At 41.3% G+C, this 20,304-nt stretch overlaps 1 protein-coding gene across 3 annotated transcripts in view; it reads left to right on the plus strand.

Moving 5' to 3' along the window:
* nfatc3a (nuclear factor of activated T cells 3a) overlaps positions 1-19,190 on the plus strand; it is a 67,627-nt gene extending 48,437 nt beyond the window's left edge. For all 3 annotated transcript variants that reach the window (XM_031314394.2, XM_035999337.1, XM_031314393.2), the window contains exons 7-10: positions 220-275; positions 447-573; positions 2,543-3,637; positions 16,518-19,190. In XM_031314394.2, the coding sequence (XP_031170254.1) occupies positions 220-275; positions 447-573; positions 2,543-3,637; positions 16,518-16,594 (1,355 nt within the window). In that variant the 3' untranslated portion in view covers positions 16,595-19,190. The remainder of the gene's footprint in view (positions 1-219; positions 276-446; positions 574-2,542; positions 3,638-16,517) is intronic.
* Positions 19,191-20,304: the final 1,114 nt, after the last annotated feature.

The raw sequence follows: 20,304 nt of genomic DNA on the forward strand, positions 1-20,304 counted from the left end.
AAATCTGGCGCTGTTTTTATGATTTTGAAGTTTAATGTTAAATGCAAGGAAACAGAGTTGAGGGTGACATGAATAATGAAAATATTTCCTGTAGTATGTACAGTAAAAGTTTCAACCTGTATTATTTTGTGTAACATGTGTCTCTGCCTGTTTATGGCACTAGGATTATCACTGGCTATGCATTTAGCTTTTTTTGTTGTTGTTAACCATTTCTCCTAGATGGACGACCACAATGGGAAGTTGAGGCAAAAATAATGCGCGAGAAAACTCAAGGAGTAAGTAGTCATTTTTTTACCCGTACAGTTGTTGTACAGCATTTTGCCTGTAATATTTGTTGGCTGTTGTACATTTTTGTACTAATATTTGTATTGTATTGTATGCAATAAATGGTATTATGTTTTGTTGGCAATAAGTGTGTTTAAATATTGTTAAATTTCTTTTTGTAGTCCTGCATCATGGTGGAGGTCCCTCCCTACCACAGTAAGTCTGTGGGCTCAGCTGTGCAGGTGCAGTTTTATGTCTGCAATGGCAAGCGGAAAAGGAGCCAATCGCAACGCTTCACTTACCTTTCAGGTGAGATGAGAGGTTCTCATGACTTTTGGAAAGAATCTTAAACCAATAATAACTGGGGTTTTTTTTTTTCGACTTACAACTGCTACATTTGAAAGAAAATCCTTGGAAAGCAAAACAGGTTAGGCAAGGGAGCATCATTTTGCTAATCTTATGCCGTTTTTAGGTGCTCAACTTTTTGAGATCCTAAGTCATTTTCTTGCAACTCATTTTACAGACATTTACACAAAGAGATTCTCTCCAGCTTTACTTTGCATTCCTTTGGGTGTACTGCTTCCTGCTGTAGTTACTTTCCCAAGGTAATGAAAAGAAGTTTGACTGACAGCAGAGACAGTTGCACACTTCTCCACAGGGGTTTTACTAACCCCGTTTCTGTCTTTCTCTCTCCAAAGAAAGCATTGCTGTGGTTTAGAGGGGGCTCTTTCACTAACAATAGCATTAACACCTGCCAACTGTTTATTTTGTAAAGCCTACTGAAACTCCCAAGCCAACTTTTTTTTTTATTCTCACATGTATTGTACAAAGTATTTACTTGGGCTTTTATGATGCAAATATTTTGCTATCCAGGAAACTTTAACTATACATAGACCAGTAGATTGATATGATTATTTTTGGCAGCAAGGAAACTCAGTGGTCATAATATTTTGATCTGAAAGTTTCCTTAGTGTTTTTCATCAAAGTCAAATTACTGCCTTCCTATTTGATATTGTTATTGTGTTATTTTCTTCTTGAAGCCAGTCAAACTGAAAACACCGTTGGCGGAATATAATGACATGTGAGCATTTTGTGCAACATATCCAAACCCCTGAGTTTTACCGCAACGCTGTGTATGTGTGTACGCATATAAGCTGCCTTGCCCCTCCACCCACCCAGCCTTTCTGTTTGCAAGCACGCCCACTCGGCACTGACAGTTCCTGTTTTCACCGTTGACAGATTAGGGCAGCCAATCCGAGCAGAGTAGAGTTACCCTGCTCAGTCAAGATGGGTCACTGACACCACTAATGTTACCACGGACACCACCTGCTTTATTGTGGCAAAAAAAAAGTTTAATCGTGGGCTGGGCTGCAGAGGCTCAATTTAAGGATAAATTCTGAGAGAATTGTCAGGAAAAAAGTAACATGTCCTTTTTATATCGAATATTGTCTTTTTCAAACATAAGGACCACACTATTAGTCAAATCTCACATGGGTATGCTCAATTTTGTGGTTATATTAATGTTGGGTAAAAAAAATTAAAACATCCGAACTTCAATTATGTCCAGTGTTTAAATATACAGTACGTTACCCTTCCCTTACCCTTAATATCCCTCTGGTTCTGCTTTTAGCCAGAATAAATCCTGTTTGGCTTTTTCATGCCCCTTTGCCTGTCAATCCCAGAGGCATGATGGGGTGAGTAGAGGGCAACGAACAGTGAACTCATTTGCTGTTGGTCTGATCTGGGCTGCGGGGCATTCAGCTCCTCTTCCCATACAACATTTCACACGATGGCACCCAGTCTGACAACATATGCTCTCCCTCTAATTCTGAGCTGGATAAAAATAAAACTCACTGTCACAAGGCACCAGATTGGGAAATAGGTTACTGATTGGCATAGCAGTGCTGTGAGCTGTCACAGTAAAAGGGAATGGCCCCATTTGCCATCACAATGTCCCTCAGTTTTTGGGAGGCTTTTTTTCATCTAGAAGGAGACCCACTTCACAATCCATTTATTTCACAAACTACGTTCACTACTTTGAGATTCTTATGACCTAGTTCTGCAGCTTTTACTGAAACATATTTGAACTTCAAAGCCATGGATTGCGAAAATTAGTGGGTTTTGAGAAGAAGGAAAAACGTTTCTTTTCTTTCTCTTCACGCAGTATTTGATTGATGGACGATACTGACAATGTGGTTTTTCTTTCATCCTGTCTGTCTTTCCTCTTTCATCACATCTCTCTTCCTCCCTCTCTCTGTATATACCTCTCTCCCTTTAGTCATGGTGAAACAGGAGCACAGAGAAGAGCTGGACCTTTCTGCAGTACCCCCTATGGCCATGCCCCTGGCACATGCTGCCAGTCTGGTGCGCACCCAGCTGCCTTCTCCTGAGCAGTGCCACCCATCGGACAACCTTCTGTCCAGCTCCCCTCACGGCCTGGCCACCGGCTCCGGACCTGGCCTGCTACCCCTGCAGGCCCCCTGCCCCTCCCTGGGCTCCCCGTCTTTCCAGCACCTGCCTCACCTCCAGGGTCGCAGCTTGCACCACCCCCCTGCCGACTGCCACATGACGTTCCACCCGGGCTCTGCCCCTTCTCCTCTTCCGGCTCCCCCCCGGCCCTCCTACCAGCCTATGCAGCACAGCCACAGTCATAGTCATAGCCTGGCCTTCAACGGCCAGTCCAGCCTTCCTCCTCAGGGCTACGACAGGATGCCTTTTCAGCACAGCCCCAGTGAGGCATCACACCCAATGAGCATGGGAATGGTGTACCCTTCTTCCCCTTGCTCCTCACCATCAGCTCCCTCCTCTTCAACCACCAACCCCATTGCTGGGTCTCCCCAGAGCCAGCAACCCCTGCTCTCCCCTTCATCCCCACACCTGCACGCACTCGGAGGCTATCACTGCTCCCCAAATCCAACCCAGGTGCCCTCTCCGGGTGGCCACCCCCTCGTGGGGCAGCACTCCTCCCAACTGCAGAGGGCTATGAGCTACCACCCGGTAAGTCAAAGGTCAGCCTCTTGTCCCACACCGCCCACCGCCCCTGCTCCAAGGATGATCCCCTCTCCCCACTCTGGGCCTTCCTCCCCTCAGCTCCACTCGCTGCCCTACCAGTCTCCCACCTCATCCTCCCCCACCTCTGGTGGCAGTCCTCTGGGGCCCGTGCAACAGCAGCATTCAGGACAGCGTTCCCCCCAGGCTACAAGTCCGGTCATGGCCAGCCTGTCCCCGGTGGCTGCAGGGCCTCTGGGTCACCCTCTAAGCCCACAGGGACCCTTCCCCTCAGACGGAGAGAGGCTGAACATCAAAGAGGAGCCAGAGGACAGGGAGCCCACCTTCCGCTCCATCGGCCTACAGGACATCACGCTGGACGATGGTAAGATTTTTATTCATCATGTTAATCTCTGTGACTACAAAATCATTTTGGTGTTTTTCTTCCAAGGGTTAGTGTCCAACTGATGTCTTTAACAAGCAGAAAAACCTGAGAGTGCCTTCTCTGCTGTGATTGGTCAGTTCATGAAAAGTGACAAAGAAGAAGTTATTTTAACGTGAAGCTCATGGAGGCAGTCAAACGGAAATAGACACTTGATCACATTTGGTTGCAAGCACTTAAAACAATTAAAAAGAGAAGCTGACCCTCAGACGAAGACCCGTGGACACGCAACTTCACTCCATCTGCCTTTGTGTAACTACATGTCTCTTTTGTTTTTGCTCTGACTCTCATTCTCCAGTTTACTGTCAGTCAGGTCTTTCTGCTCTCATTATCACATTTTCCTCCCTCGCCCTGTCCTTTTACACAAGATATTTACACAACACACCAATCTGTGAACAATCTAATTTACAGTCTAAAACAAGGGGCCGATGAGGGATTAAATTTACCCTACAATATGTCATGCGCAAGATGCATTTATATCTGATGATGTAAAACAATACAGAGCACCAGTTGTTGTATTTTCAAATGGCGGAAACCTTGATGCCTGATTATGGTGATAGTGTTTCATCTGTTGTTGCGACACACAGTTGTGTGCACAGGTTCATTACTGAGGGGTCCTGTGACTTAGTATTGGGTAACATAGAGACAATAGGGCTGATAACTATAGAATCATATTAAATCACTAAGCTTCTGTATCTCTGGCAGCAGTTTGGAGATTAATTACACTTTGTATGTTTTGGCTTCTTGGAACTAGGGAGGGGGAGAGGATTGCATCATTTTGTGCTACTATACTTGCAAAGACTGTAGCTAGAACACAGAGACTACAGTTGTGTGCTGTTGCAGTAATTACATCCTGTGTGCGTTTGTGTGTATGTGAGCGTATGTGTATGTGCATTAAGAGCTCTGAATTAGCGTGTTTAGTAGAAGTTGTTGACTTAACAATTGACCGTGAAGTCAGTGCATGCATTTAGCAGCTTTTGTCTCTTATCCATTAACTCTACTTCTGCTTGTAATCTGTGCATCCAAACTATTCCAAATCATCTACCTCCTTATCTGCCCTTCAGAGGATCGCTAGGTTTTGTTAACCCCAGTGCCATATTCAAATGAGGGTCCCAAAGGTTTAGGGTTAATAAATAGCCTGGCGAGGCTGTGTCAGGGAGGTGTGATATTGTGCACTAGCAAGGGTCAGCCTAATTAACACAGGGCCACTGTCAATAAGTAGTGTGTGAAAGACCGACAACCACTGAGGTTCATCAGTGCTTATGCATACGCACGCATGCACGCACGCACACACACACACACACACACACACGCACGCACGCTAACACACATTTAAACATGTAACCTTTGTGATAAAAAAGCCTGTTTCACTGTCTCTTCTCTGTTTTTCCCTCTTACAGGCTCACATGTGCACTCATAAAATCTGTTTACTCAGAAATGTTTCACATAAAACTATAACTCAGATTTAGTCTGTCTCTCCCCATCATATATGCAGAGACAGACACACAGCAACTCTGAAAGTAGCTGGCTGCACTCACACTCTTACAAAAAAAAGTGTGAGAAAAGTTTGTGAGTGACATGGTTCAGCCGGGAATGTAAGCTCTCCCTTTGAGCCTTTTGCTAAAAATAGCTTTCTGTGCCAGCCCAGCTCTGTAGGCCATGTTTTGAAGTAGCAACATGAAGCTTACATCCAGCTCCGAGTTTTAGGAGGTCACACTCTCTTAAGTAGACCATATTCACCCCAGTTTGACAGACAGATCGGGATGGGCACAAACGCAAGTTAGTGCATATAATCACTGTGACTGGCTACATGATTAATGTGGTTAGAACCGGGGAAACCAGCCTTATATACAGTTATATACAGATATACAGTTAAGACAAAGTGTAACTTCCATCAACACGTCACCCTTTAACAGAGACATTTGAGAATGAGGTTTCGCCATCTCTGCCTGTTCTGATATTTATTCTGCTGTCCTCCACTTTTAATTTGTACTAACAAAATGCATCTTTTAGTGAAACATTCAATGTGTTTTGAAAAAAAAGTGGCTATAAAGCCTGACCTGTAGAAAGCTGAGATTGGATCATTATATTTGCATCATACAATCATACAGTATGTGAAATACTACAGTAGAATCACAGACTTGTGTGTCCGTGGCAAGAGAGGGAATACAAATGTGAACGTGTAGAAAACTGCTCTGGTTAGCAAGCAGATGGCCCTTGTGACGCACACCAGAGCATGCTTGAGATGTGTGTGTGTGTGTGTGTGTGTGTGTGTGTGTGTGTGTGTGTGTGTGTGTGTGTGTGTGTGTGTGTGTGTGTGTGTGTGTGTGTTAAATGGGGTATTGTGTTTGATGTTGTGGAGGTGTGAGTGTACTGTATGTGTGTGTGCTAAGCAGGAGACACAGGATGTGTGAAAACAGACTGACAGACAGATGGACAGACAAGGTCAGTCTCCAACCCCACTGCAGGGTCACTCAGCCGAGACATTCAATCTGAAATGTATTTGGCATCTGAGATTAAAGTAAAGTGTATACTGGATAATTAAATGCTTTTTTTAATACAGTACATGTATATTTTAATGTGTCCATATCAACTAAATGAAGTTTTGTTAAAGTGCAATTGGACTTAATCCAACAATGATAAAGAATATTTATTAAATATAAAGTAGCCTCTTTGGAATCACAGCAGACGGACAGCAAGGCTTTATTTTTTGTTAGATTTTGCAGTGAAAAAAATGAAGAGAAGATGTTAAGTTAACAAAGGCATTGAACTGGAAAAGCAAAGAAGGAATTGTTCATCAAAGCAGCATGGGATATAACTGAATGTCACTAAAATGTGCAGCTTTGTGTATTTCTACTGCTTTGATGTCTAAATCAAAACAACAGAGTAGGGTTGGGTGTACCATCATGAAATATTATCAAAGTTTTTCATGATCACTGTTTGGCACATATACCTTAACAAAATAAATACAGGTTCTTTCACTTGGATGGGAAGGGATAGCATTCGTGTGTGTTTGTCCGTGTGTGTGTTTGTCCGTGTGTGTGTGTGTGTGTGTATGTCTGTGTGTAAACAGTTACTGGGGTGTTGTAGTGTGTGCAGTGTGTTTACAACAAAAGCTGGTCTTTTGTTGGCCCTGCCCTGCCCAAAATGTACAGCTGCCTCAAACTGAGAGCACGGCATTGAGGGTAATAATAGACTCCTTAAGAGAGACACAACAGTAATGACACAAATGCACACACACAGATACACACACACACAGAGTGAAACTCGTTATCCTGTAGATGTAATCAAATATACAAGGCACTGTCCGTGCAGTGAACACAGCTTTTAAATATATGGTTTTTACTGTTCTGTTTTTCTATCTTTACAAGACCATGGACTGTGTAGAAATAGACAGAAACTTGTTGTGGACATTTTAATTTCTCAGGCAAACTTTTGATTTAACAGGCTATAGCATTGTTACTCAGAAGCTTGCATACATGCACATTTTTTGTATTCAAACAATAATTCGACATTTTGGAAAATTGACTATCTGCTTCGTTGCCCAATGTTAGATGAGAAGATCAATACCACTCTTGTGTGTATCTTAAATATGAGGCTGCAGCTGAACTTAGCATAAGGACTAAACACGGGGAAACAGCTTGTTGGGATCTGCTTGGATTGTCTAAGAGAGCTGACACACCAACCTGATTATCGGCCGTCGGACAGTCTGGTGAGGTCAGTGACTCGAGTCTGTTCGGTGTGTTCCGTGCCGTCGTCCGTCGGAGGAGCTGTCGGCCTTCATTTTGGCCGACCCGACATGCTCAGTCGGAGACAGGGCAGTCGGGACTCACCCGGAAATGGCAAGCGGATGAGCCTCTCAAAATCTGACGAAAATCTTTTAAACTGACCTTTGTCGATCTGAAATGAAGACAGATTCAGTAACTGCATGGCCTATTTTACGCTTAAAATGTTTTCAGAAACACGTTTCGGTGAACTATTTTAGTACAATATGAGATCGTATTCTGAACAATCCGCCATGACAGTCTGGCTGTGAATTTCCGGGAAAAAAGACCCACGTGACGCGTTCGTCCGGTCAGCTGCCGGTTTTCATTTTCTGGGAAACAATCATAGACTGTTAATGGAAACAATACAGAGAAGCGCCGCCTGCTGCTATGGAGACGTATTACGTTTCGCGCACGCGCAGAGCATACACTCAAGTCGGCGTCGCCTCAGTGTGTTTTGAGGCATTTTTTTGGACCTCGGGGACCCGACTGATCAGTCCGACTGCCTTTTCTGCCGACGGTCGGCCGTCTGGTTGGTGTGTAAGCACCTTAAAGGCAACAAAGTCCACCTACCAAGTGTAAAAACAACATCTTGTGGTTCTACGAGGGGTTTGTGCTGGACTACAGTCACTTCATGAAGTCTCTGCTGGTTGCCTGGCAACTGCTCCTGGCCAAGACATAGCCCGGCCCGTAAAATCCCAACTTGTTTTAGACCGTTAGCTTAGCACAAAGACTGGAAACAAGTGACATATGACGTGTTAATTAGTGAGCTTTAGAAGTACTGGTATGTGGATTTCGGAGAGAGCCATGCTAGCTGTTGGCCAGTCTTTATGCTAACTAAGCTAACCGGCTACTGACAGCATCCTCATATTTATCGGACAGATATTAGAGTGGTAATGCTCTACTAATGTGACTCTTGGCAAGATTCACGTCTGACTATTGCTTTAACATCAAAACAAGTAGCTGTGTGTAAAGACAAAGGCTGGTCAGCGCTGCCAATTCCACTGAGAATCAACAGCAACATCTTCTCAGTTTTAAGTCTCCTTCAGCTCATGGCCAGCTGACTCTCTGCCCATAATCTGACTTTAGGCTCCCTGAATGTTGCAAAAATGGCAGAGAGCTGTAAATGAATAAAACAAGTCAGTGGTGAAGAGGCCAAGATATTTTTCTCAGGAGTTGGCCGACCAGACCGGGTAGAAAGCGCCAGTGAATATTGGATTTACCTTTGACAGGTGGCGAGAAATACGACTCCAGTTGTATCGCAAATTTAATTATACATGACATTACATTTGGAAATGACCTTTGTTTTTTTTGGCTACCTTTGTAAATGGGCTTGATTCACATTTTAGCCTTTTGGAAAGGCCTAAAAAGTTTATTTGAATTTGCTCAATTGTTCTTTTTGTACTGTAAAGGTACACCTGCTTCATTTATTGTTATTTAATAGCTCACAAAGCTCAACAACAGCATAAAGCAAAGTCATTTACAGTAAAAGCATTAAATGGTTGACAACTCTGAATTCATCACATCACTATAGATATTGCATCCGACAAACTAGTTTTTCCATAATCATTAACTTCTGATATTTGTATGTGTCTGTAGTTAATTGAACTGTGATTATTTGTATGAAACAACCAGATATACATCATCGTTTTTGTTTGTGTACACAGACGTGTGTGTGTGTGTGTGTGTGTGTGTGTGTGTGTGTGTGTGTGTGTGTGTGTGTGTGTGTGTGTGTGTGTGTGTGTGTGTGTGTGTGTGTGTGTGAGTGAATGGGACCATTTTAGTCAGAGGCTTCATGCTGCCACTGACCAACCATAACAGAGTAATAACACAGAGCTCTTGATTCGGTGGCATTAAAAAAAAAACAAACAAAAAAAAAACAGTGGAAGGAAAATACGTTTCCATCAAATGCTGCTGCTGTTGCTGCTGCTCGTTAAAAACAATGGCAAACATTTGCCGGTCTTTTCCCCTGAAACAAGTGGAAACAGACTTTCTGTGTCATCTTTCCACACAATTAAGGTCTTAGAGAGTGTAATGCAGAGGTCTTGGCAGAGGCTGGAGCCTGGTGCGAGGACAGTGCCAGTGCTGCCTTTCTCTTTAGACAGGAGGAGGGGGACTCTTAGTTCATGATTCTGAATATACCAAGTTATTATGAAAATGAACAGCTCTGTCTTCAATGGGGATTTTGCCAAGATTTAGATTGTTGCGTTGTTGGCTGCTCTTTCTGAGTGTCAGTGTTGATATGTGCTTGTCAGCCAAGCATCGAGCGCTGGTGTTTGACACCACACCACATTTCTCATGGTGCACAAGTGAGGACTTGACAGAGTAGTGAAGTAGATTTTACTCCCCCTAGTAAATGTACAGGTGCTGATATGTGTGTGTGTGTGTGTGTGTGTGTGTGTGTGTGTGTGTGTGTGTGTGTGTGTGTGTGTGCGCGTGCGTGCGTGCGTGTGTGTTAGTTTAAGTTGATGAGTCACCTCAGCTGCAGTGTGGAAGATACTATTTGGTTTTTAAACTCTACTCTTACACTTTTTTGAAAAACAAATGATAAGTTGAAACATATAAAACATTCTGTAATTTCAGCTTCTCAAATGTAAAGATTTTTTTGCTTTTTCTTTTGTGCTAGTAAATTAAACATCTTTGGAGTTTGGACTCACAAAACAAGCGATTTGAAGACATCAACTTGAACTTTAGGAAATTTTAACTGTTTTCTGACTTGTTACAGACCAAACAATCAAATGATAATCATTTTTTTTTTTTTTTAAAGTTAGTTGCAGCTCTACTGCTGTATATTATCTTCATGGTACAGGAAACATTAACCAAAACTCTCTGCTCAAGTGAAAAAACAAGTCTATTATCTTATATGGGTTAGCAGCTCCTGACCATCATCTGTTAAATGGCAGGGAAAGCTTTGGGGTTATTATGGTTTGACACCAGAGACTCCTCAGCTTAATGCTCTCTGCTGATACAATAAGTAGTGTTAACCATCGTAATGGATCCACTATTTTGTGTCCCGGATCAAAGGCAGGAGTCTTGTGAATCACTTAACTGTCAGATCAGATCCAGCGATGATTCACAGAAATGAGTGACTTTGAGAAACTGACTTTTATAAAGAGCTTCTCCGATGTGCTCTGGTCCCTCACCCACTCACTTACTACCAAAAGAAGAAATTAAAATAAAACCGATCACAGAGCAGCAGCAGAGTTACACGAGTGAACCAGAGAAATCTTTAGTGAGTCGACCTGGCAGATTTCGATTTCATCAAACTGACCATCTATTTCCAATGTGTATGTGATCGCTCATTGGATTTTCACTTTGCGTTTTTCTCTCGTACCTGAGGCTCTGTGAAGATGTGTGCATGTCACTACAGGGCCCTGCAAGTGGAAACTGTATTTGGATAGTCCCTCTCGCAGGCAAACCAAGTCTTGCCTCTGTCTGTTCCCTTTGCAATGTTTTCCATTGTAGCATGTTGTCTTCATTTGCAGGACTCAAGAATCATTCAATCTTTGAGTTATTTTCTTAGCTGCTCTGCCAGAGTAATGTTTTTTTTTAAGCCAGGGTCAGGGAACTTTTTTTCAATGTGTCATAGAGTGTTTTGATAATTACCCATTTTCCATTTTGACAGTAGACATGTTTATCATACTGAATGTCCATCTGCTTATTTCACTTCTGCTTTGCATTATGGAAATCTTTTCAATATACCGCCTTTGACATGCACTTTAGAAACAGACGTGAGATTACCCAATCTCAGTGGTCTCCTGCTAGATGTTAAACAACAATTCATTCAGCATATGTAGAGCTGACAATGTATCTTTCTCAAGGCAAAAATGTCTTCTGTTTTTTTAAAGCTGCAAATACTGTGACCATGTTTTATTTTTTCGGTTTTATCTTTAATCTCACACATTTTGTGTGACATTAATCACAAATCGGTAGCTTGTGAACAATTATGCTTAAAGCTTTAGTGCGTAACTTTTTAATATGTTAATGAACGTCCGTTACATTCAAGCCATTGCCAAATGAGTTCCTACAAAGCTAATTAAGACTATCAGCTCCACACAACTCTCTCTGTATTTCTCAGTATGGCTATATTCAGAAGATTGAGGCATCCGGCGACTTTCGCATGCAGAAACTCGAGTGAAGATAATGACCTCTTCTGAGGTGAGAGTCATCATGTTTTTTTAATCCTCCGTGTCCTCCTTGGCTACTAGCAACTGCGTGGGGGAGGGGTGGGGGCGGTGGGCGATCAAGGCTTGTATCATGTGGATGCGCCTGCAGTTATTGTTGTCATTACTTAGAATTCCTCATGGGGGAGACAGAAACTACGCACTATAGCTTTAATTCAATAAATGACTGTAACTAGCCTAGTTTACGGAGATTTAAGCCTGGCCTTATTTCCCTTGCGTTTCCTTTGAAACACAAAGAAGCCTGGTCCTAAAGATTAGTAAGGACATTTAAGATAAACTAGTCAAATAAAAACATTTAAAGCACAGTACAAGAAGCAGTGTTGATAAATGGCTGCATAGATGATAAACAGGAGTGGACTTTATTTGTTTTTTTGAATTCCCATCTCAACCAAACGAAAAATCGAAAAGCCATGACCACACAGGGGAAGGATCCATCTGATATAAGCCTACCTGAGAGCAGTAGTAGTAGTAGTAGTAGTAATAGTACTCGGCTGACTGCAGATGTATATTTTGACTAGGGAGCCCCCCTCCTAGTCATCTGCAGAGGATCTCCCTCCAGGCTGAGGCATTCAGAGCCACACTTGCTATGGCAGGCAGCGCTGAATCATCGGCTTTCTGTTGCACTGTCATGAACAATACCAGTAAATCTGAGAAAACACTATCAGCATGTGAAACTCTTTATAAGCCAGGCTCGACTCAAACCTCTCTTTCACTTCTGGATTATTGAAGTGTGGAGTCCCAGCTTTAATTAAATGATTGTATCTGAAGCATAGATTATTGCTCACTGATATGATAAAGTGAACCTTTGTTTTATGTAAAATACTTTCCGCTTACGCTATTTTGTCAACTGATTCAACTTCTGTAGATTACTTCAGTTCATTTTTGGGCTTTGTATCTTTTGTCTTTTAGTATACACATGCTAACTTTTTCTCAGAAGGAAAACAAGAGATCTGTCTGTTTTGAGAAAGATGGAAAATCACTTTCAGAATGAGTTTAGTCTTTCTTCAAACGGCCCCATAATCAAGTCGTCCAAATTTACATTGAGCACAGCTGTAATATCGAGAGTGAAGCCTAACGAAACTGCCAGATTGTGTGGGAAAACCTCTTCTGCCACTTTTTTTTTAAATGAGAAAACGGAGTGAATCAAATTGAGAGGAATTAGTGTAACATTGCCCTTGACGGAGTCATGGGTTTTTTAGATGGTTTGATGACTACTGCCCCCGGTGTGTCTCTCTCTCTCTCTCTCTTATTAATCAGTCGATAGGTTCGTGTTTGCCTCTGCAACAATCTAAACTGTACAGCGGAAAGTGATATGATTTCTGCAGACGCCCACTTGATGTCGGTCTGTCGCACTTCGCACTATGTTGCTCATATTCCTGTGGTGGTGTTGGTGGGGCAGATTCACTTCCATGAATCAACAGAGCTGCAGAGTTTACCATACAACATGTCAGCTGTGTGCGACATGCCCGTGAACATCGCTCTGTGATTGACCCAGTCATTTCATTTATTAGTGTTTAAATTAGAGCCTTATACAGACCATGATCGGTTTTGAAAGATAAGTGTAGACACATTTAAGGTGTTTTATACATTTGTTCTGTGTTAAAAGAAGTGAAATATAGAATATAGGAGTGAAATCTAAAACATTTCTTAGCTACATTTCACTAAATGAATGTGGAGCTTGAACAAAAGAAGCCCAGTCACTGTACTAGCTGCTAGTATGGATACAGCTGCTCTGACAGTCCTTTAACAGCAGTAAGATGCTGTCTTTTTTTCTAGCAAAGTTGCAACACTTGCCTTTTGAAAAGCCATGGCCTTTAAAGGAGATCTGTAGTCCTCCGTCACAGTTTTTATTTCACCAATGGAATTGCGTGACAAAATCAATAAACTGGCTAACTTGATGTATATTGTACCTTAGTGTTATATATACAAAAGTAAATGTTTGCTTTGATAGTCACAGTGTAGTCTCATAAATGCGTGGTAGTGCTCTGAGTGTGACTGTGTGTGTGTGTGTGTGTGTGTGTGTGAACATGGTTGACATGGGAAAGGAAGAGCCTCCCACGCTAACAGGATGATGTGAGTGATGGTGGCCAGACACAAAAGCAAGCAGCAGAAAACACAAATAAAACAACAGAATTTAAAAAAACGGTTGGTCCCGCCACAAAGACTAAAAGAATCAAGGTGTTTAATGGACATATGTGCTGTTAACAATACACAAGAAAAATTGACTTAGAGCGTACTGTAGTTTGAGGAGAAGATGATGAAATTGTGAAACAAATATGAAGGATTATTATATTTGACTGAACTGATGAAAGTTGTGAACACATTTTTTTTTTTTTTTTTCCACAGCATTCATGTCACTCTGTGTCATCACATTTAAATATGGTTTCTTTTTTCTCATGAAACACACACTTGGCTGGGTTCATTTTTCTCATCGTTGACTGAGTCATCCCCTGTCCCTCCTTTTTGTATTCATTTGTTATGGAGTTACAGTAATACATGTGTGTTATTATGGCCTGAGGGATGTGTGATTTTACAATACAGTTGCACAAGTGGACAGAGGTAGGTGGAGGAGAGAGGAGCTGTCATGTACAGACAGGTAACTGTGACGTGTAACTCTCCCAGTGTCAGACTGGGCCTGAGGTCTCTGCTGCACCCTCCCAAACCAGTTTACCAAGCCTGTTTCTGACCTTTCAACGTCACCTCCAGAAATGACATGAAGAAATCACAGGACAAAAAACAAACACACACACATTGTTACAGGGAAAGCCCAGTTTAGGCCTGTAACAATTGTTACATAATTGTCTAATTGTCAATTATTTTACACTGTTTCTTTGTTTAACCGCAATGAATGGCTAACTTTAGCTATGGTGATAAAGGGTATGACTGTTGACGGTCAGTTGATTTTGTTTAGTTATGCCAAATTGTAATTGTATAAGTAATTGGTCAGACTGTTTGGACAGCTAAAGCTATACTAGGTGCTGGCACTTGACCCTATACATGTTCATAGCAACACAAATAAAAAAGGGGGGTGTACAGTTAGAACAAGTGTTTGCTGTGTACTTGTGTTATTATATTATCTGGGTCACATGACAGTGATTATACAACCAAAAGATGTATCCTGGAATTCATTCAAAACTTTAATTCGTTCGAAAAAGTAATAAATAAATAAATGTTTTTAAATTTGACTGACAGAGACAGTTGTATTGTTAATCGCAATTATTTCAGTTGTACAGCAACATTTGGAATTGTTACAGCCTACTAACTCTGTTCATATCATATTTTCCATGAATTTTACCAAACGGTGTTCTCTCCGCCTGTCTGTTTTCGCGTCTGCCTCACCATAACAAAGTATTTGAAGTTGATTTACTTCACGGCTGCACTTTTTTTTACTAGCTCCCCGCTGTGTCTCTTGTGGTCCCAGTGTGGATACTGAATGGAGGCAGCAGATGTAAAACAATCCCGCGCGCTGGCTGCAAAACAGCAGTGCAGAAGAAAGAGTTATCTGTTATTTATTTTAAATCAGGCTGTAACGGAGTCGGTGGAGTAATTAACCCTGCTGTGCCTGAGTGCCACCCCGGCCTCCACAACGTGTTTTTAACAATGGATTGGTTTCACACAGCCCTTTTTTTTTGCCATACTTACAAACCCCATGAACAGGCCTGAGGAAATGTACTGAACCGTCATTAAAGCTCTAATGAAGTAACAGCCTAACAGGATTGTGTTTACATGCTGTGGGTTACCAGCATGGTAACATTTGACTCAAACAAAGGTCAGAACTGGCGCATTTAGTGAATGGAATAGTTTCTCTCATTAGTTATTGTGACTTTGGTGACCTTTGGGTCTGCCAGTTTGTTTGAGTTTTTTTTTCCGCTTTGAGCTCATGGCTGGTTGAGTTTGAACTTTCAGACTTGTGAGGAGCTCAGTGTGGATCAGCACTGCCTTCTGCTGGCCACAAATCTGTACTTCTACTGAAATTCATTTCCACTAGTGATGGGGCGGATGAAGCCTTAAGAAGCTTCGGGGCTTTCTTTCCGTTTTGTGCGGAAAAACGTGAAGCTTCGAGCCGCCTTCAAACTCAACATGCACAGTGACATCTGGCGGTTTTCAAAACGTATAGCAGCCTTTCAGGACAACGCCTCATTAAGTTCATGGTTTCAATCTTGTAGTTTATCAATGTAACAATTGGAGATTGGTTTTGATTCAAGTTTTACTTGTATTACCTTATTACTTTGTTGTTGTTCCCATTTTTTTTTTTTTTTTTTTTTTTTTTTTTGTAGTGTACATCATAGGGCTGGGCGATATAGAGAAAATCAAATATCACGATATTCTTCACCAAATACCTCGATGTCGATATTGCGACGATATTGTATGGTTGACTATTGGTGCTTTGACAAAATGTTATTTACACAATGAGATTTTTGATAGATAATCTCCAGAAATGATTTAATGACTTAGTGGGTAAAGGTAAATAATAGAACAGCTAGAACAGTCTGGTAAGTTCAGAAAATGACATCACTTTAAAACCAGGAGAAGACAACACTTATGTCATATCACGATATTACGATATCCAAAATCTAAGACGATATCTAGTCTCATATCGCGATATCGATATAACATCGACATATTGCCCAGCCCTAGTACATCACCCTATTTTTCAATTATTCCCCTCTGTTATTTTAACACCAGTGTGTATATCACTTGTATCTTTTAGCTTAATGAAGCTTCGGACGTCATCTTTACAAAAGTGAAACAAGCTTTGGAGTTTCGGCATCGTACACCCTTCACTAATTTCCAGTCAAAATCATATTCAAATGCAATCTAAGTAAATGATACCTTGAATAGGTATTAATACATGTCTTGTTTTTCTCTTCACAGTGAATGAAATCATCGGCAGAGACATGTCCCAGTCCCCCAGCACTCATGGTCCTCCGACAGCACACAGCCAGTCATAGCCCAGCCAACAATTAGGCCCCGACACAGGCTTTTGGGACATGACCCACCCCCTCCAGTTCTTGACCCCGGACCCCCAGTCCTGGTCAGGGACAAGAGGGCAGGACGAGATAAGAGGCTGTGGTCAAAGACAGAATACGGTTGGAGATTCTGTCAAAGCCTCATGGACCTGCTCCACCACCAGCCTGACAAGAAGACACACTCATTTGTCTCCTCTGATTTCATTTAAAAAAAACATTTTATCTTATTTAGAGATATAGATACAGAACTCGCAAACTCACACAGAGTAAAGAGAACAGTGAGCGGGGGAATATGAGCATGTCGAGTTTAAAATGAGCGAGGTTAAAAATGGTTGGAGAATAAGATGCGACCCCGTCCCTCTTCATCAGGCGTGTGCCTGCCCTCTCAAAGCGCCGCTGTCTTCCTGACCAATCAGCTGTCCGTGACAATGGAGCACTCACTTTTCGAAGAACTCTCTCTAGCAGAGACAATACAACAAGTGTGTGTTGTCCTCCCCTCCTGTCACCGGCATCGGCCTTCGTCAACGAAGACGTCTTGAGACATAGAAGAATCAGAGAAACTCAGGAGTGCACAGTGCTCTCACGGGAAGCCAAAGCTGGGATTCCATTACTCATGTAACTAATCACCCTCGGAAGTTAGAGATGAGAAATTAATTTGCTGTAAAATTGGATTGCCAAATTCAAAGCTAACCACCCTGAAGGATCAGAATTTCAATTATCAGTTAAAAAAAAAAAAAAAAAAGCACTTTCCAAAAGAATTTGAATGTCTGGCTGAACACTCTTGGCTCAGTGATGACGACACTGTCCGCTCCTTGTTTTTGTCCCTTTCAGATGATACAACCATTCAGGTTCTGGAGTGCAGGGACCCAGCGGGGAGGACGAGCTCCTCTGGCGCTGGTCTGGGATCTGCAACCTGCAACATTCCACAACGTTTAGCAACCTTTCAGCCGTGTAGATATCTGTACATGAATCCCCTTCTCTCTTCCTCCTTTTGTCTCGTGTGTTTCATCATTTACGACCTCCCTCTCCTGTATTTCTTTATCTTCTTCAAGTTGAACAAATGCCTTATTAACACATAGCAGCTTTGAATGGTAGCTAAAGCTTTTTTTTGTTGCTGTTTTGCACAGCTGGCTTTGACTATAATATTGTTTCGGGACACGATTTCATGACTCCTAAAGAGGGACGAGTGGGGTTTAAGGACCGAGTTACCCCTTTAATTTTCATTCAAAGATATTTGAAGATGGCCCTTATTTCCAGGTTACAGAGAAGTGTTTTTATTAATCCACAGAGACAGACGTCTCTGCCTCTGAAATTTCTTCTCATGCAATAACTCCCCCAAATCTCCCAGGGGCCCTTGTGTGCCTTTGAATTCCTGACAGCCACCATAGCTGTGATGGTATGACAATATAATGGGAAAATATTTTATACTTAAAGATGTTTATATATTACATGTATGTGTTGTTCCCCCCTCTTTAATGAACAAGGTAAAATGACAAATCCCAAAGTAGGGAGAACATCTGGATGCACTTCCCCTGTTTGCCACAATCAATGTTTGCTGTTCACAATCAAACACGTCTCCTTTAATTGTCTCCAGAATGGTGTCTATTCACAATGATGTATTCATATTTCTTATTCTGACAGATATGCAGTGCCTGTACGGCAGCAATAACACAGTCTCGCGGAAAGAGTGTCTTCAGGCAGGTTTCTGGTGTGGACAGATTCCCATTGTTTTTTTGTTTTTCTTTTGCCTTAAGCTTGACAATAATGCTCCTGCATGTGAGAGCTGAGGAGTGTTGCTTATGACGGTTTGAAGTCAGTTTCCAGGTGACAGTTTCCAAAAAATGATTCTGCTATGCATTATAATTCTGCTAATGCCTTTTAAAATGAGATGGGAAAAAAAGACAACAAAAAAAGACCTTGATGCCTCTACGTAGAAGTAGACTTGTTGTAGATGCTTGATTGATTCTGTTAGCATTCTGGAGTTGCCCATCAGCCAATCTGCCTTGTCAAGGACAGTGCGAGCATTTTAATAAATTCAGTTGTGTGTGTGTGTGTGTGTGTGTGTGTGTGTGTGTGTGTGTGTGTGTGTGTGTGTGTGTGTGTGTGTGTGTTTGGGATGTATGGTTGGTTGGTGTTTGTACCAAATATGCTGTACAGAAGACAGGAACTCTAAGAGTCCTATTTTCAACAACAGAAGCACACACATGCATTTAGGCTATGCAAACTATAACAGCAGCAAATGTGAGATATGACAATGAATATGAAAAACGAGATTATAAACTATGTGTAATGTTGCCTATGAACTTTACAGAGCGGAAAGAAAAATGAACATTCAGATAGTGAGAGTATCATGTCACTATGTAAACAATTAGGATGCCTTAACTCTTGTTTGAAAACCAGTTTGTCAGTGTGTCTGTATGCTGGGTTGATTTTTCTTTTCTGTAACTATTATTATTATTTCACTTGTTTTTTTGGAGGGGGGAAGGGGGCACAGTGTGGACATTGAGGGTTGGGTGGGAGGAGGGATATGTCTTTTCTTTTTTTTTTGCATATGAAGCTGGTTCTGCAGCTTGAAAGACTTGTCAACAAAAAAACTAAACTAAACCAGCATTGACAGTAAACTCTGGCTGCCGTACTCGTCTGTCACAACCAAAGACCGAACAATATGTTCCCATTTTACATTATGGTAAAGCAACAGAGACTGTACAACTCTATTTTTGATACTTTGAAATGGATGTCATTCCTTAAAGGTTGGGGACATGTATGAGTGTTGAATATATATATATATATATATATATATATATATATATATATATATATATATACACACACACACACACACACACATATGTGTGTGTGTGTGTATATGTATATATACATACACATACACATATGTGTATATACATATATGTTTTGTAAAATATAAGGGAAATACAGGTTTAGCTGATGTTTACCGAGCCTTGTATTGTCATTTCTTGTATATTTTGTATGTTAAATTTTTTGTAATTTTTAAGACTGCAGTGCTTTTTGAAATTATTCAAAGGGAATACCTTGCATCATACTGTAGGCTCTGAAGTAGTGTATATCAATAAAACAGAAAACTCAGCTATGGCTTTGTGTCACTTTTTTTCCCATGTGTTTGATACAACAGCAGCCTTTTCTTTCCCAACTCAGCACAGCAAGTATTAACTCAAAGGTTAAACTACCAGGCAGACATAACAAAGATGATATACTGTGAACTTTTTACTTTCATAAAGTCTTATATTAGAGCAGAATAATAAGTATGTAAGTATACAGTAAGTACTTATGTTACTACAGTATGTATAGTTGGCAGTAGTTTGGTACTAATTTGTTTAAATAAAGGTGAAATTCTGAAATTTAGGTAAACCAGCTAAGTTGGCCTTCATGAAAGAGATATAATGCACAATCACAGAGCCGTATAGAATTAAAAAAATGTCTGATTTGGCACCCTCTAGTGGTTTTATCAAAAGAGCTTTTTGCAGACAAATGCAAGACACTTTTTTGTTTTCATTCCATTAGTTGTCTCTTAATAGAATAGGGCACCAAGCAATTCAGCCTATTCTCACTCTGTGACCATTTGACTAAATGAGACACTGCATGTAGGGAAAAGACTGGTCACATCACATCTTTAAAGTGTATTTATTCCCTTTATGATAATATATCTTTTTTTA

Source organism: Sander lucioperca, chromosome 3 (assembly GCF_008315115.2).
Source record: "Sander lucioperca isolate FBNREF2018 chromosome 3, SLUC_FBN_1.2, whole genome shotgun sequence".
Taxonomy (NCBI): domain Eukaryota; kingdom Metazoa; phylum Chordata; class Actinopteri; order Perciformes; family Percidae; genus Sander; species Sander lucioperca.